Genomic DNA, 18,910 nt, shown 5'->3' with positions numbered 1-18,910 from the left:
CATACGCTGCTTAACAAAGATTTGATTCGACTGTATCATTTTGGAGGATGTAGCCTTGTTTGTGGTGCTGGCATTATGTTGACAGGTGTTTCTATTATTTTGCCCACCCCTCTTATATCAGTGAGGGTAGCCTAAATAACAGAAACACCTCTCTGTGTTTCTAATTTATACTGGACTCAATATTAGAGAGACAAGTATAATGCAGCTCATCAGCACCACAAACTACCACCATCAAAATTAGCATAAATTTGACTGTAAACAGCCTCGTCTCCTGGAAATTACATTACTGCAAAATTATTCTTTCCTAATACCTCCTGGTAATTTCTGCTTGGATTATGTTCCCTGGCAACGGTTTCCCAGTCCATGAAGTGCTGTTTTGGTACCTGACAAAACCCACAGGGGGGCGGTGGTCAGTGAGGGGAACTTTGATACCAGACACAGAGGGTCAAATCCTGCATGTAATGTCCCACATGGTTGAGTTTAGGCTACAAAACTGTTTGGTTAAGATTAGGGAGAGATTACAGTTTGATTTATTGAAGAAGTCAACACTATAATCTATTGCAGAGGTTTTGAGGAATCTATCAGTAACATGTTGCAACATGTCTGCAAAATGTCATTTTCAATGTATTTATTATTAAAAGTTTAATCCTGATGTTTTCTGCAAATTAGCAGAATAAACACTATTTTTGGCAACAGGGTTGCAACTCAGCAGTTTCAGTAAAAACTGAAGTTGATGGATTAGAGTGTAATAGTTTAGCTGGTGGAGCTAATAAGGTGGCAGCTAAGTGTAGTACCCACAGTAGGTTCATCACATTATCTGTGCAAAGCTGTTTTTACAAAGAAGAGTTTTGGGGGGTTTAATGAATTGAATTAAATGTTTGTTTGTTTTTTCATTTTCATTGTGCAAAATGTGCATTCATAACAAACAGTGAGCAGTGGAGTTGTTGTCATGTTTTCTGAATAAGGCTGAGAGTTTACATATAGAGCATGAGCAATTGCTGAAATCATTTTTCCCTCACCAGTCTACACTCAGTACTCCATAATGACAAAATGAAAATAGAATTTTAGAAATTTACGATGCAAGAATGAGGTCAACAAACAGCCTTTATAAACTGTCTGATGTTAATGAGTCACCTACTGAGCCAGAGAGAATCTTTGCTTATTCTACTCACTGTGAGTCACTCCAGATGCTGTTAGGTCAGATGTTAAGTTGTAAATGAACAGTGTAATACAAACTGAGATGCAGCGAAGACTCCAGCTCTTCTTTCATCACATTTTATTTCCCTCTGTTCTGGACGGATCAAGCTGACTGAATCCCGGCCATGTGGGAGCACATTATTAAAACCGCCCCGAGGAGCTGAGTGCACGCTCTGCATCATTTATCAGAGCCCAGACCAGTCACCTCCACTGAGGTTTGGATACTTTTCACCCCATTATTAGTTCTCTTGCTTGGGCAGATTCAGTTTCAACAAGAGGAGGCTAGGAGAAGAATGCAGCTTTAAAAGGTGGTTTAGATTTCTGAAGTGACATAAAGTTTACAGACATTTCCTGTTTATAGATAATGATTAAGAATTAACATTTAGTATTTTATTGATTCCATAGAGGAACTATCTGGGAGGTCAGAGATCAGATATGAGAGTCAGGGTTAATGGCTTTTTATATACAATAGATTTGTCAATAAATATACAGAAAAAGCTTTTGTGAATATACAGGTGTGACAGATTAAACAAACTCACCTCATAGTAGCTCTGCACAGCATTGATGAAGGCCTCATCAGCCACGATCTGAGTTTCTCCGTTGAGGAATGCCTGGAAGCGCTCTTTGACCGTCTGCAGCTGCTGCTTACTAATCTGAGGAGGACGAGGACAGACACGAGACAGAGGAATAAATATATTTAATGACACTTTCAAATAAGACAACGCCCATTTCTCAAAACTACAGGAAATTACACAGAAATTAATTTCAGTATAGCAGCCAGACTCCAACTGAGGACTGATGTCTTCAACATTCAATGGGCACCTGTAACAGGTGTAACACAACAGTTACAGAGACGAATGAATGTCACAAACTCTTGATAATCCTGCAGAGTGCTGGACTGCTGCAGTTTATATCTCTTTGCACTCCTGTTTACAGACCTGGCTGTGGTCTATGTGTGCACTCCTGTGAAGGAGTATATGGTTAAACACATGGATAGTTGCATATTGGCTGAAATGAGGTTATTTGAGGTCACCTATGTCTGAGATGAATATACTAATAGATCTCATATAGGATGGATTGATGTGATGCTTAAATGCGCCGTATGATTCTTGATACATGTAAATGTTCATGTTTTATGATTGCATATTTAATAAATGTTAAATGCAAAAAGAGAATAACTTAACTCAGCAAAAATCTTTATATAATATTAGAAGTACAACATGAGACACATGGCTCGGATATTTTTTTTGTTCTTCATTCTCAGAAAACTAGAATCACCTCCTCATGGTCCTTTGCCTCCTCCACTCAGACTAGTTTCAGGTTACATCCCTGTTTATCCAGAGTCATAGAAAATTTGTGTGAAATATTGTCATAATTGTTGTGTGAAATGTTGAGTAATGGCTAAAAAGTTTTTTGTTAGGTCACACTGACCTTGACCTTTGACCTTTGACCATCAAAATCTGATCAGTTGTATTAGGAAAATACAGCACATTCCTCATTCTATCTTTGAGGGTCATAAAACTCTATTTAAATCACAGTCACTAGCTTGTGGTGCCTACACTGCTGGTTTGTGCATTCTCATTCTCCCGTTCATGTCCACTTTTAACTTGACTTAGTGCCATACAAGGTGGGCATGTCAAGAGTAGTGACATATGTACTACAGGTGTCCCAGCAATTATACCGGTGGACACCGAATGAATGTGAATGTTTGTTCAAAATTTGAAGAAGTTCCTTCAAGGCGTTATTGAGATATCGTGCCCATTAGAATGGGACATCTAGATGGACAACCTGAAAACAATATGCCTCCGGCTCTGCATGTGGCCGGGGCAGAGGAATAAAAAGTCAACCAAGCTACAAAACAGACAAACCACAAAGCTTTGGTCACAAATGTAGGATTAGCATGAGGACCAGGAATGGGAAGCATATAATGATCTAGTCAGAGCACTAGATTATAATAAGGTGGTGGATGGTATTGCACAGACCCTGGTGAAGAGGGAACAACTGTTTAAATAAGGTAAGACAAGTCTTTGCCTTCATACACTGCAACCATCCAGCATGTGTTGGGATCAGCATATTGTGATGGCAAGCAACAGATTTTTATACATGGCATCCAGAACGAGGGGAGGCTTATACTACAAGAACAAGAGCTGAAATCACATTTATTTCTAAAAAAGGAGATTCATTTAAAGATAGTGTGTACAAAGAGGCCCAAATGATAAACAGAGGAAACATAAACTGGGAAACAGACTGAAGCGTTGTGCTTCAACAGGGCTGCTGTGGTGAGAGCAGTCACTGCTGAGAGCATCTGTTCAATGAGAAGCCCCACAGGACTGAGGAAAGTCACACTGGTTTAAAGATACACTCACTCATTTTCTATAAATGACTAAAAGCACCTAAAAGCTCCAGATTTCCTCCTGACAAACTGTTTAAACTTGGGGATCTGGGGATTTAGAGGTACAACTGTGCAGCAGGACGAACACGTCAAACTGTCCTGTTAAACCAAATGTGACAGAAAAATAAGTCATTAAGGGGTTAACAGTGTTCTTCTCATGGCAGGTGTCTGTAGAGGCACCGCACTTTGACCTGGAGCTTGACAGCAGTGGTGTCATTACCTCCACCAAAGAGGTTCATTTGTCAGCAGGGTTACACTAAAAGTTCTGAACCAGTTTGCACTGAACTTGGTGGAGGGATGGGTCATGGACAAGGGAAGACCCATGAAAGTTTGAGGCAGGTCCGGATCATTTACCATGAATTTAGATTTTTTATTCCTCCGTGCTGACAGCCAGAGCCAGACATATTGTCATGGCCTGTCCGTTCGTCCATCCCATTCTCATGGACACAATATCTCAATAACGCCTTGACGGAACTTCTTCAAATTTGGTACAAACTTTGACTTGGACTCCAGGACAAACTGATCAGATTTTGGTGGGCAAAAGTCAAAGATCAAGGTCAGTGTGACCACACAAACACTTTTTAGCCATTACTCAAGAATTCACAGCAATTATGACCAAATTTCACACAAATGATTCATATTTTCTATGACTCTGGATAAACAGGAGGTAACCTGGAACTAGTCTGAGTGGAGGAGGCAGACAACCACCAGGAGGTGATTCTAGTTTCTCTGAAGTCTGGTGTATGTTGTTGTTGACACAGGCCTTGGTGGAGGTGTGCGCCCTTCTAGTTTGCATAACATTAACATTATTTGCAATAATGACACAGAGTTACTGTCTTCAGTTCAGTCCAGTTTTCACCCTGAATTTGTTGCCCCCAACAACTATTTTTTATACTAAATTTCATTTATAACAGAAGGTCAAAGCAGCACATGCCACTCCTTCAAGTGCAGAAACACACACATATATACGTATATATATCTATATATATATAGATATATATATATATAAATATGTTTATTGATTTTCAATATAGAGAAAAATGAAAAAAAAATAATAATAATAAAATGAAGAGAAAAAATAAGTAGAGGAAAAAGAGAAGAGAAGAAAAAAGAGAAAAGAAAAAAAAAAGGGGAGAACACAGCACATCAAGCATTACAACGATATTTCATGGTCATAAAATGAATATCTACTATAGATAGAATATAAAAGCAGAAAAATAAATAAACAATAATAATAATAATAGTAAAATAAATAGGTCGGAAGACATATACAAGATCATACTCTTGTTTGCACTGTGAGGCTTTGTACAATAGCCAGTGTCTATGGGCTCACATTTTTAAGGTAATTCAGTACTGGGTCCCAAGTTTTATCAAACGTATCCCCTCTATCTTCATTGTAGAATCTCAACTTCTCCAGATGTAAAGTGTTTGACAGTTCTCCCAAAAATAAGTTATAAGTAGGCACAGAGTCCGTTTTCCACACTCGCAAAATCAGCTTTTTAGCAATCACCATCCCAAACTGAACTGCTCTTCTTTCAAATTTATTAACAGAAGAAAGGACACTTGTGGCCCCTAGGATGGCAACCAAAGGGTTGGGTGCCAGATTTTTACCAAAAGCCTTAGAAAAACACTGAAAAATACATTTCCAAAATAAATAAAGTTTACTACATGCCCAGAATGAATGTGCTAGAGTTCCTATCGAGGATTTACAGCGGTTACATGTTGGTGGGACATCCGGGTAAAATTTATGTAGCTTTTCTTGCGAGTAATGGAGTCTGTGGAGCACTTTATACTGTATTAGGTTGTGCCTGGTGTTAACTGAACACTTTTGTACGTTTCGTAGACATTCTTCCCAAATCTCGTCAGTTATTTCCATATTCAACTCATTACATAGCGATCGTTCTAAGCATAGCCAGGCAGGGCAGGAGTGTGAAGAGGAGGGGGGGCCTTTCCTCCACCAAGCAAGTATAGATAGATGAGCCGCCCAGTAATACATTTTAAAGTTTGGTAAAGCAAAGCCACCAGCGTTTTTAGGTTTACACAGGTGTTTTTTGGAGATCCTGATGGTTTTGTAGTTCCAAAGAAAAGGTACAAAAATTGAATCTAATTGTTTAAAGTAACACTGGGCAATGTAACATGGAAGAGACTGAAAAAGATGTAGGAAACGTGGCAGCGCAATCATCTTGATTGCATTAATCTTACCTACAAGAGAAATAGGAAGAGTCTTCCAAAAATTTATACTTTGTTTAAGTTGCTCAACTTTATTATGCCAATTCTTTTGTAGAAGATCCTCTGGGTTTTTTGTGACGGTTGTACCAAGATATGAGAAGTCTTTAAATGCCTTTCTATATATATATATATATATATATACAGTGGCTAACCTCCGAATGACCTGGTTTTCTGCATTAACTGCTCATAAAATGTGATACAGACAATCACAATGTGCTTAAGCTAATATCACATAAACAGTGAAGACAGTCATTAAACCTTCACAGCTCTGGTGGAAACAGTCAGTGAACTCTTGGATTTAATAACTGGTTGAACTGGACTGAAACCAGTTCTTCAGTAGCTGTTGATCAGAGCTACTCAATGAGCTGCTCAAAGGAGGAAGTTTGGACCATTCTTCTTATACAGCTACTTCAGTCAGACACATTCTCTGGAGGTCTGGTGTGAGCAGCTCTCTGAGTTCAGTCCACAGTATTTCTACTGGATTAAGGTCTGGGCTCTGACTGGGAGTTGGATCCTTGTTGGAATCTCTTTTTTTAAGAATAATGAGATAAAATTTTTCCTGCTGAGTTTCTGTGAGCTTTCTTTCCCTATAAGACCGATATAAGGGATTAAACAAGCCCCCAACAAACTGTAGAATCGGACCAATTATCTGACGGATCAGCTGTAGTTTGATGTTCGGTTTGAGATGAGTCACCTGATTAATCACCTGAGCCATCATGCTCTCAAGCAATCAGCTGGATCTCTGGAACATGAGAGATTGTGTTCAGCAGTGTTGACAGTTCACACAGAGCTGCTGTCAAAAGGTCTGTTAGAAACTGCGGTGAGCTTGTTTCAACCTCATTCTTGAGACTGTGATGTAAAACTGAACTTGAACTTTGCTGCATAACAGATGAACCTCCATTATTTTCCTTTCTCCTTTCACAGTAGAATAGCAAAAAGCAATGCTGCTGTTTTCTTTTCATCCTTTTCATTGACGAGGACAGTCATCTTGTTGGAATAAACTTTACATGACTTTGTCAAAGGACAAAAGCAACCAGTGTGTGGTTATGTTCAGTGTCCGTTAATGCTCATGTTCCTACAGTGTGAGCATGAAACTCACAGGTTCAGGTAACATGACATATAGTACAATATTATTTAAAAAAGCACACTGATGAAACTACTGTAATATTTATATGTTTATGAACTGGGTGTCTGTGGTAACATATTAAGTTGCTGGCACTGCAAACCAAGCTCTTTCTACTGCTGCAGCTTCACATTAAAAGCATTTAACTGGCAAAACACAAGGTGACTTTTATTATGTTGTAGTCATATTCAACAAAACTGTGTCTACGAAACAAGACAACGGTCAAGAGAAGATGAAGAGCTGCAGGCGACAGGCTGTACACCTCCACCTTCCCAGTCAGGTAACCAGCTCCTCTCACTGTGCTGCTCTTCACACACATGTTGCAAGCAGAATCAAATCACAGCACTGTTGCTCACAGATTGATGGAAAAGGCCAATCATTGCCTGACTTCTTTATGAAAACCTCCAGGTTTGTTTTGCTGCCTCTCAAAAGTCTGAGACATGTAACATTAAACAGTGGCGCCACCAGCCATAATACACAGCTGATTGACACTGCAGATGTGGAGCACTGATGAACATCCATCACGATATTGGAAGTGACGCAGAGGTGGTTCTGTAAGAGTTTGATGTAACGTTCAGACGCAGAATGAACTTCAAACAGGCAGGAAAACTCTTTCATGTTATTGTCGCATGGTTTTTTGGTTGTTTATTGTAGCAGCTTGGTTTGGTCTTGATGCTATGTATTGTTATTACTATGTTTAGTAGCTAGGCAACATGTTCTTATGATGATGATGCTAAATATAGGAATCTGTTGCTTCATGACGACTTTTACTGCACGTTTCTGTGGGACATTCAATATAGTATATAATAGTATGCTGTAGCCTGTTGTTTAGCTGCTGTTGTTTTTCAGGACTGTTGGCTGGTCTTTGAAATGCATGTGGTAGGAGGCTAATCAGTTTTATTGTTGTGTTGTGTCATTAATTCAGCACTGAAATACACTAATCAAGCTCTTGCTCACTCAGTCATTCGATGAGTAGACATACGTGTGCGTGTGGGACACCAGCCGACAGGTGGTTCTTGTGTGTACTATGAAATATAATCCTGCCAGTACCACTGGTATGAAACCACATTTTCTGTTACGACAAGAAACTACAGGTGTCACCAAATCAACCAGACTGATATCTTCCAGATGGACACTTTAAGTAAGTTCAAAGGGTCTATTAAATTCAATACAAAATTAGGTCAATATCAAAACGGTTATGCAGTTAATTATCCTGCACCACCTAAACCAACCACCTGGTTTTCTACAGGTGATTAAAGGTACGGATATAGGTCTGGATCCCACAGTGTGATGGTCCCCCACTTAAAATCTAACCACAGACATAGACACTGAGACTCAGACATGTCCATCCTGTGATGTTCTATACAGTAAGCTACCCAATTACATCTTATCACATGAATCATCCATTGTCGGCAACAGCAGCACTACAATGAAATGACCAATAGGAGCCTCCCACCCTGCAAGAGGGCTCCGCGTCAATTGGCCAGTCCTGGTCCGTAGCCCTGGTAACCGTAACCAAGGCCACTGCAGGAGGAAGCCGTGTGAGATTACAGCTTCATTAATGGGGGTCAAAGTTCATGTTTCCGATAAGCTACAGCAGAGACAACTGTGTTCTGCAGTTGATCCATGATACATCTGCACATGACTAAACATTGTGAAACAGGTCTGATGGGAGCAAGTGCAGCTGGAGAGTCGACTGTAGGTCAGTGTGATGTCTCAATCCTACAGATTTACCTTTAACTAAAAGCCTTTAGACTTCAGTTGGCACAGACACACAAACAAGAATTTTTACTTTTAAACAGTCAAACTTTTAAAATGTCTATTTCTTAAACATCCTATTGAACAGCTGGTGGTGCGTAACATGTCACCATTATTTCTTTTATTGAACTCTTCTGTCTTCCCTGCCTTATTTTGGCATTATTCATTTGGCATCATAAACAAACATAAACAAACATAAAAACAAAACCAAAAAATACTGCCTTAACTGCATCCAATCACCACCAAGATACATCTCTAATTCTTTTTGTCCATGTGTCCATACGTTTAAGATGATGATGTTAACTTGAGACCTTGATTATAAAAGTCAGTCACCTCTATGACCAGTGCAGAAACGGGGTGGAACAACTCTACATATAAAGTCCATTTTGTTTTTGTTGTTGTTTTCTCAGTGTTTTACTTTCATATGTAGTGTGTTGTACTTTTATGATGATGAAAACTGGTTATCTTAAATTACAGACTTGAAAATTAGCAACAGCTATAAACTCTCAGTTTCATGCTCTACATTGGAAGTGTTAAATTGCATCATCCCTCTTAAATACATTTTTAAAAATCAAATAAATGAATAAAAAATAAACAATTCAGATAAACGTTTTCTAATCTGCCATCTCCAGGGTTAGGATGGGCGTCAAAGTCTAAAGCTTTGTTCACTCCACAATCATCCGTCTGGCTGCTCCATACCAACCTCACATACTCCTTTATTTCTGAATGACTATTATTCGCTATAAGACTGCTAGAATCTGCCTGTCAGGAAAATACATACATAGGAATTTTGAATTATTTATGGGAAGGACAGTCTCTAAAATATAAGGTTTCAGCTGCCTTGCATAATTATTTGCAAGTTAAAATAACATTATGTGACTCCTCATTCCGAAGTCCTCTCTGTCTCTCTTTAGCATGGACTTCAGTCAGGTTGGCACAAATTACCTATTATTCATATTACTGTTTCACAAACTGAGTCCAGGATCTCAGACAGGAGGTCTTGAGAGTCCTTCAAGGGTCCTTCAAGGGTTCCCATCATAATGACGCGTAACAAGCTCCTTTTAATTTATTAGAAATCATCTCTATTAAAGATAACACAACCTGCATTACACTGTAATGGATAATCAGGTCACATCATCAAGATACAATAAAACACTTTATAATCCTCCTCCATCTGACCCCCCTGAGACAAACCTGTGATAAATCAACAGATGTGAATGTCTGAGATTTACATTAACCTTTTCATGGGCTCAGACACCATTCAGCTGTCTCCATCTCATCGTATGGTTTCTGAGAAAATGTCGGTGGTGCCCAGTGATATAAGCAAACCTTTTAAAATTCTTCAGTTGTCAGCAGCTTCAATGATATTTCATTTAATGTGAATGTGTAAATCCTGTTTCACTAGATGAAGATAAAGCCTTATGCTGTATTTGTTACAGTGAAGCAAAACTAATGTAAGAAACGTTGGACGCTGTTAGCTGTGAGTTCAGATATTGTATTTGTTTTAACCTTGAGAAGAACATAATCACCACGTTAATATTATTCACTCCCTATACAGTGGAGTGATTATGAAAATCAGCAGATGCTTGAAATGAGCTCTTTTCTCCTGCTGGTGTAATTTTGCTTGTAAACACTCGTTCTGTCAGTACGTACAAGTAAGTACAAGAGGAGCTGATTACAGCCGCTAAAAGCTGGAAAAGCTTCAGCATCATAGTTATCCAGTGACAGTTGTCTGTCTGTAGTCATGAGTACACTCTAGGAACAGGAACTCATTGCATCCATGGCAACGTTACACTTCCTGTTTATATACCTGAAAGCATTATTGGAAGTGTGGTTCCAAAACTTAGAGCATGAATATACACTCAACTTAAATAAGTCACAAAATAATAATAGGAAAGACAAGATCCATTGATATTAATGTGCTGCTCTATCAATATATTTTTTGACATTACTAAGGCTCAGAATGTCCTCTCCATTAACAGACAGAGATTTGTCTTGAGTTGCAAACCTGTGGACTGATTTTGTATGAGGGGGGCCTAGACTGTCAGCTCCATCGTGCAGATGTAAGCTGTTGAGGTTTATAGAAAAGTATAACTCTCGGTCAAGTACATATGATCCTGATCCCTGTGTGATTAGCATCAGCCTCTTCGGGCCATGAGTGGGCCTTCAAACGTTCACTGTTGTTGTTTACAGTTGCACTAATCAATATTCTATATTAAGAATGTATTAAATGACTGTGTCAAATGTGTAAGTTTGCTTGTAGAATTCCCAGTGACTGTCCATTCCTCAGAGTATTTCAGCATCTTTTAGCTCATTGCTTGATTTAACGGCCGACAACTTTACCGATTTGGTTCACTCTCACAGCTCTCGTCAACCTTGTTTACAGCAGCTGTTTTCAGCAAAAACCCTAAACTGACTGTAAACTACCTGCTCAGCACCAGGCAGCACACAGACACAGAGACTAGCTTGTGAACACAGTGGAGCATTAAGCAGCCAAAGAGCCAAACATCTTTCTCAGGAGTTGGTAGAGACCAAAATAGAGCTAATACAGACACTAATAAAGACATTGCATTTGTTGGGTGGCTGGCAACATGACTCCAGATGAATGCTAATGGATGTGTCTGTAGATAGATAGATGGAGGCAACAGCAACAGCTTGTTGTACTGCCTCCATATGGACAAATACATCAGTTACTGCTGCTATAATGCTACCTAGTTAGTTTTGTTTATTTAGTCTTTGATGCATGAACCTTACTGGCAGGAGCAGAATGTTTTCCTGTCATCAAATATACAGACTGACTGGATGCTACATGTTTTATACAGGGTTTGTGTTGTCAATATTTGCAGTATTTTGAATGCATGTCAGTATAAAAGTATCCCTGAGGACAACCGCTCTGGGACTTTAAACTCTCTTCTCTGAAAATATGGTTCCACTCCAGTAGTGTATCTGTTCTAATGTGACGCTTTAGCACCGCCACTCCAGAGAGGAGGGGGTGAAGGGGAGGGGAAGACATGAGTTATCTCTGGATAATTGAGGGAGAAGAGAGAGACACAGAAAGGGCCAAAGTGAGAATATGCATCTAATATGAATTAGTTCAAATTCAGCCCTACAACATAACCTTGACTACCAGTGCGTTGCACACTTTATATCATTTGTCAATACTGGGATTGTACGTTTTTCAAAGCACTATGTAAAACAGTTTATTTAATATAGCACGTTTATGTCACCAGCTTGACGGACAAGCTGTGAGAAGTGAAATGCAAGATGGAAAGCAGTAGACTGAGATTGACCAGCTTGATTGGCTTGAGTTAAATGTAACTCTTATTAGACCTTTTACTTGGTGTATAGTAGGTTGTCTGCTACATGCCATTTTTAAAACAGCCAACCAACTGTACACCGTTCGTTGTAGCCTGTTTCATTGTTCTGTACTTTTAGTTTGGCAACCCGCAAAACAATGCAGTGGTCAATTAAATGTTGTTTGATAGACAGCAAAGGTTACAGCTAGGCTTAGTCCTAACCACAGCAGCCCAGGTTCAAGTCGGACCTGTGGCCCTTTGCTGCATGTCATCCCCTCTCTCTCTCTCCTTAACGTTTCTGTCTCTCTCTCACTGTCACTATAATAAAGGCAAAAAAGCCTGAAAATAATTATTATTAATTGTTATTTATTCAATTATAATTATCTGAAAAGTGTCCCTTGTGACAAACCCACAGAGAATTTTCTCTCCTGACTATGTCTGACTCTTATCAACTTCATTTCCAGACACAAGAGGCATCTGTTTTCAGAAAAAATACATTAAATATATTAAAAATTAATTGTTGTTTATAAAAAAAAATGTTAAAATTACAAGTAACAGATTCTTATCTTAATGATCAGTATCTAAAATGAATAGTAAACCACAGTAACACATTTCAGAATTTCAGACGCTCAATGACAGCCCCAGGACAATTCTGCTATACCCTGGATTCTACCCTGGATGTTCAACAGCAGTGTTTTGGCCCCAGTATATAAGTTAGAATGTATCTAGTGACACTAGAGAAGTTATTTAAACCTCTGGAAATAGAGCAGATCCTCCCTGGAGAGTTAGAATGCTTGGGAGGAGGAAGGAGGATAAGGAAGAGTTTTGTGATAGGGCACAGAGAAGGGAAATTTAAAACTGATTGAGTAAGGTGTAGGGTATAGGTTCTGCTTCTTCTTTTTGACTGTACTACCAAGCTGCTGTAAATAGCTTGCTAAACCAGAAGTCAGCTCATACCAGGCCAGAGTTGAGGTGCTGGGAAGAATGATTAAAAACACCCAAAAGGGATTTTTGATGATGATTATTTTTCTGTCAAATGAATTATTTTATATTATTATTATCATTTATTTTACATATTTTTTGCTACCATAAATGTGGGTAGCCAGAAAGAATTCAGAATCTCTGTCTGCTCTCCATCAACTTGGCCAGAAAAGGACTCTAATGCACAGTGGACCCAGACAAAACGTGGAAGCCTGGCAAACCTTTTCAACATATGGAGCCAGTGAGCAGCTCTAATTGGAATGACTGGGGTGCCACATTAGAGCACAGTATCCAGTTTTTCTCAGTACATCCATGATTGAGTAACGGAAGCTGGTTGATTAGTGGTGATCCCAGAGGTAAAGTGTCCAGACTTCAGGTGTCTCTGGTTTGTGGATGCAAAAATGAAGAGCCACATCTTTCTGTCTGAGTAACATCAGAGCACATGAGAGGAGGGGGCTTGTCATTGACCGGTGCTCTAAAAGTATTTGAATACAGCATTTTTAATATGATTATTTAATATATCAAGGGGAAGCTATGTTACATCATCTACAGAAAACCATCTTCTGTCCCGCCTTCAGGAGATGTCTGAAAATCTAAAAGTCTAATTTTCCACACAGACAGAAGAGCAGCGTGTCAGCAGAGTCTGGTGTGAGCGGAGGATGACCAGTCTCTACAGCTGCCATCTGGGTGCTACACAACCAAGATAACACTGAGTGTGTGTGTGTGTGTGTGTGTGTGTGTGTGTGTGTGTGTGTGTGTGTGTGTGCCCATGTGTGTTACATGTCTCTCTCAGTGGGTGCTATCTATCTGCCAGTAATTGCTCAAGCCAGTGTGGCTGCTGGAGTGGATCTGGATCTGGCTCGTACACGCAGCTGAGATCACAGCCTGGAAGCAGGGAGGTATTTTAGGAGCAAATTCACTTTGTGGCATACTTTCAGTCTGATATTTGTCTATCATTTAAAGTCAGGGCCTTATTTCACAGGGCATCTTAAGGCAAGGATGGTTGTTTCTGAGGACACTCTCACAAATCATTGATTGTGCTGTGAGAGCAATACCACTATATGTTGTTACCAGGCTCAGACTCATCTTTATTTATTTTTATTTTTTTTCATCATATTTTTTATCATTTTATTTTATTATCATTTTCTGGCACCTAACTAGTCCTGCACCATTTGACGTACAACCTCCATTCAACCATCAAAACGTGTGGCTCCATCAGGAGATGGGTAAAGTTAATCTTCTTAGCTATATATCTAATAGTTTTCCAAAATATATTCATTTAATTTTTTACCAGAACTTAGGTAAATTTATCGTCTTTCCCACAATGTGTCCACCAACTATGAGCTTCAAAGTGGCAGGAGTACCATCCAACTGCCCCATTCAGTCCAATCTTTACTTACACCACAAAATTAGGAGTAAAACAGGACACAAGGCATTTTTAAAATCACTGCACATGCCACATTTTTGACACCAGAGACAAATATTTTATATCACTGTGTTCAGCAGAGTCTCCTCTCTCTGAAAATATAAAGCTTAAGGTGATAGCTGTTATGGTCTTTTACTGGTAAGCCTGAGTTCGAGAGGTATCTTTCAACTGAATTCATGTCTCACTCAATGGAAACTAAGCAATTAAAATCACCGAAGCAAACTCTGAGTGCAATGACTGATTCAGAACAGCTGATTGAGGGACTTCTCTGATGTCTGTGGTGTTAATCAAACACTTAACTGACATTTCTGTCAAAGTCCTACAGACTATCCCCATACTACAGACACAACATTTAACAGCTTTCACTGGAAATATGTTTCAGTATAGTTTTAGTCAGGAAACAGTCAGCAGTTACACACCCACACACCCACACATGCACACACGCACACACACACACACACACACACACACACACACACACACACACACACACGCATTTAAAAAAATGTTCACAATAGCTGCTTCTCAGTCTTCATTCTTCTCTGTTCTTGTGATCTTGTGTTCTTGTGAAACGTCATCAGTCTGTTCCAATTCAAAGTCAACATCTACCCAAGTACAGATCAAATATCAGGAAGTGTTTTATCTAGGATGCATCAGTACATGACATGTGTGGACTTCGAACAGCTAAGTTTCCCAGAATGCATTTCAAACCAAATAGCAACTATGGCAGGGATTCTGAGCCAGGCTCAGAGCTGAAACTATTTTCATCCAACGATTGTTATTATATCACTTCATTAAGTTTAGATGTGTTTTCCATTAAGACTTCAAATCTGTGTCAGTTTATCCAAATAACACCTGTTTGGAAATTTGTTCAGAGATGTGAGGACCGTCCTGCCGGGGGGGGACCAGAGGTCATCTCAACAGGTCAGTCAGTGTGTGTGTCCCGGTAGAAAATGTGTTATCTCTGCAGCTGGCCTTTGGAAGATGAAATTTGAGTTTGAAATATAATATTTGTTGCTGCTGGTTAGTCTGAGAAGATGAAGCCAAAAATATGTGATTTGCTGGACAGTTTAACAACATTGAAATCAATACTTATCTCATCACAGAACATATAATAATATAATAATAAGAACATATATAATAACAAATAACAAAATCTGTCATTCATTTTCTCCATCGTACTGAACTCTTCACGAGAATTTAACATTCACTTGTATCCCACAAATTACCTGTGGAGGGCAGCAGTATGCCTTTGCTGCATCTGGTCCGCTGCAAATTTCAAACAAAGAAGAAGAGGAAGAAGAAGAAGAAGAAGAAGAAGAAGAAGAAGAAGAAGAAGAAAAAGAAGAAGATCCTCCTTTTTGACTGGAGACACCACAGTGGAGAGATGAATACCATCCTTTTTGTCTGTGAGTACAGCTACAGTTAGATGGATCTGTGTTAATTGTTTTGGGTATTTTCATAGATATCTTTATTTTCATGTCTTACTCACCTCATGGTTCAAAGCACATGTTAGCTAGGGCCCAGTCAAAGCTAACTGCATCTTGCAGTCACTCCTAATTGTTCAAAACACTTTCTCACCTTGGTGAGCTGTCTTATACGAACATTATATTACATGATGTTATCAACTAGTATAGATTTATATAATGTGTGATTCATTTGAAAAATGTCATTGTCATACCTTTATTCATTGATCGCTATCTGTTTATTTGTGTATCTGTTGACAGTTTCACATAAAGGGCTTCCACTAAAATACTTGAACTTTAGCTCCTGTCTGTATATTTTTATTGGAAACGTGTTTTGCTCATTGACTAGGCCGTCTACTCTGTATAACACACGTTGAGGACAGAAGAGGGTGAAAAATTCAAGTGTTCAGTGGCTGTGGCTCAGGAGATAGAGTGGTTAGTCCACTAAGATGAGAGAATAGAGAGAGTTGAATGTGTGTGTGATTGGGTGAATTGTGGCTTGTAATGTAAAGTGCTTTGAGTGGTCTTGAAGACAAGAAAAGTGCTATATAAATGTAGTCCATTAGTTAAGTGTTTAACCCTGCAGGCGCAGCCATAAGAGTAGTGGTTCCCAACCTTTTCCAACTCATGAGCCACTTGAAAATCTCAAAAATGTTGGTGGTCCATACCTGACCCCATAACAATACGGAGGCCTAATAATTCCTCAGGGCACTTTTTATTTTAATGCTAACGATGGAACATTCAGGAATGAACTGAAACCAGGGGAAATTCAGTTATTCTTTTTAGTTTGGCGGGAGGGAGAGAGGTTACTTGTTGATTCACCAACTGCCTCTTGACTGTCTTTCTTTTTAATTCTTCCTGTTGCTAACCATCTATCCATTTGATTCTCCAGTTTTTGCCACGGATGTGATCTTTTAGCGAACAATCAGACTGGTACTGAAGTATACGACATGGTCCTATTATTTATTTTACTCACAATAAGTGATATCTTTAGTGGACAGAGCCCCATGTTTTACACAAGAGTGATAACTGTATGTTGTTTTCAGTGTTGTTTATAATATTGTGCCTTTAGTGTTTTATTCTGCAGGATAAAGTTAAAGGATAAAAGTTGTTGTTGTGCCAAGCTAGTATGTCACAGCACAATAATCCCAACTGAGTGTAACCAAGTGTAAAAGCCTGTATAACTACTGATGCTGTCAATGTCCATGATTTAAATCCATGAATTGTTTGGTCAGATGTCACAATACATCACATTTATTCACTTCCTTTGAGGTGATATTCGTTATGCACCCACAGATGCTTATTTCTGCAGTTCCTACTTGAATGCTGCCTCACATTTAGAACAAATGTTGAGATATCATCTGGGCTCAGAATTAAACTATTAATGTGGAACAAGTCCTTTTGATTATTTTAGGTGCTTCATATTGGTCTATATGTGTTAGGGTTATTTTAATGGGGAAGCTTTTTCAGTTTTCCAATATAAGTCTTTCAGTGCGTTCCAATAGTTTCCTTTCACAGTTCATGTTTTGTTTTCGATGCCAATTTTTATTTTCAGTGCCAAAATTTGGTGTCACTGTTCTAGCTCCATGTGTCCAAGGTCTTTGTGGCTTGTGTTAGTTCAGAGGATATAAGAAGATATGTAACTAAAACTAAACTAAAACCAAATGATGAGATACTGAGAGGCTGCACTAATTGTTTTATTGATTATAGCAGAAAAATTCCCACCTATGATCATTGAGAGTACAATAACGGAGCGTCTCAGCTGATGGTGGAAGAAGGAGTTTTATATATTAACTGAAAATCTACATGATCTAAACCAAAGCTGGACAGTCTCCATAGCTTTACTCTCCTCCTCCACTCTGTGATTACGTCCTCTCATTAAATCATCAATTCATCTCATTCTTGGCTTTGGAAGACACCTGTTCTAGACCGAACTGTTAATTAAATATGGATGAATGAGTTTCCAGCCTCAGTTTGAGCCTTTCAAAGCACAAAGACTTTTTCATGCTGTCACTATAACAGACATTCCCTCTGGTCTACAGTGAGGTGGAGCATGAGTCATTTCACAAGATGCATCTCTGTTCTTTGACTTCATTGTTTTGTACGAGCACCTGTGTGAGACGAAGCACTGCCGTTTTTCAATTACATTAAATTTTATTCACAATTATGCTCTATGTGAGTTTGGTTTAAAAGTAAATCTGGTTTTAAAGCGAATGAACATAGCACATGTAAGGCGCCTATGTAAATAAACTACACTGACAGAGGAGCCACAGAATATTATAAGCATATTGTTTTTTTAAATGCCTGAATAGACTTACTCCATTAGTTTCAATGGGTACTCCTGTTTTACTCAGGTTGGATATTTACAATTCCCCGTGTCTTTTGTTCCCGTATTCCCAGTGTTTTTTTCTTTTCTGTTTTGCTTCTGTTTTTCCTGTTCAGTTCCCAGTGTTTATTGGATTGGTCGTAAGCAGGGCTGGACTGGGACAAAAAATCGGCCCTGGCAATTTTGGCCCGGACCGGCCCCCTCCCAATCGGTTGAACACCACCCACCACACCTCCTTTGCAGTCCCCTTAAATATGTGTACTGTACTACAGCTGTGTTTTTTTTACCAGTATACTCACTTGCTGTTGACTGACTGCCTGGGGATTAGAAAGGACCAGTTTACTCATTCACTCTTGACTGACTCCCTGGTAGTCATGTGGCTGTGTTAATATTATGATATGATATGATATGATATGATATGATATATGCTTTAACAAATAAGCTATTTGGCATTGATTGCCTGAGTGACCATCAGCAGTAACATTAGCTGATGATGGTCTCTTTATGAGACCATTATCTTATTATTATCATCCACTTTAATGGAATTAACGTTACTCAGCATCATCATCAACATGTCGGCATACACAGCCTAACATTACTCCCTCAGTGTCCCTTTTTACCTGCATGCTACCTTCTGCTTCCACTCTCCTCCTGCTCACTGTGCTCCTCGTCTTCCCTGTCACACAGAGCGGCATTTGACACGGGACACAGAGAGG

The 18,910-nt window shown here is 39.1% G+C and overlaps 1 protein-coding gene across 5 annotated transcripts in view; it reads right to left on the bottom strand.

Annotated features, from left to right (window-relative positions):
- LOC111221680 (calcium-dependent secretion activator 1) overlaps nucleotides 1-18,910 on the bottom strand; it is a 215,984-nt gene that overhangs the window by 164,594 nt on the left and 32,480 nt on the right. For all 5 annotated transcript variants that reach the window (XM_022745172.1, XM_022745175.1, XM_022745173.1 and 2 more), the window contains exon 2: nucleotides 1,737-1,850. In XM_022745172.1, coding sequence (XP_022600893.1) covers nucleotides 1,737-1,850 — 114 coding nt within the window. The remainder of the gene's footprint in view (nucleotides 1-1,736; nucleotides 1,851-18,910) is intronic.

The sequence above is a fragment of the Seriola dumerili genome, unplaced genomic scaffold, assembly GCF_002260705.1.
Source record: "Seriola dumerili isolate Sdu_G_001 unplaced genomic scaffold, Sdu_1.0 BDQW01000088.1, whole genome shotgun sequence".
NCBI classification, from domain to species: Eukaryota; Metazoa; Chordata; class Actinopteri; order Carangiformes; family Carangidae; genus Seriola; species Seriola dumerili.
The sequence above is the reverse complement of the archived record's forward strand: the minus strand, read 5'-3'. Positions and strand labels throughout refer to the sequence as shown.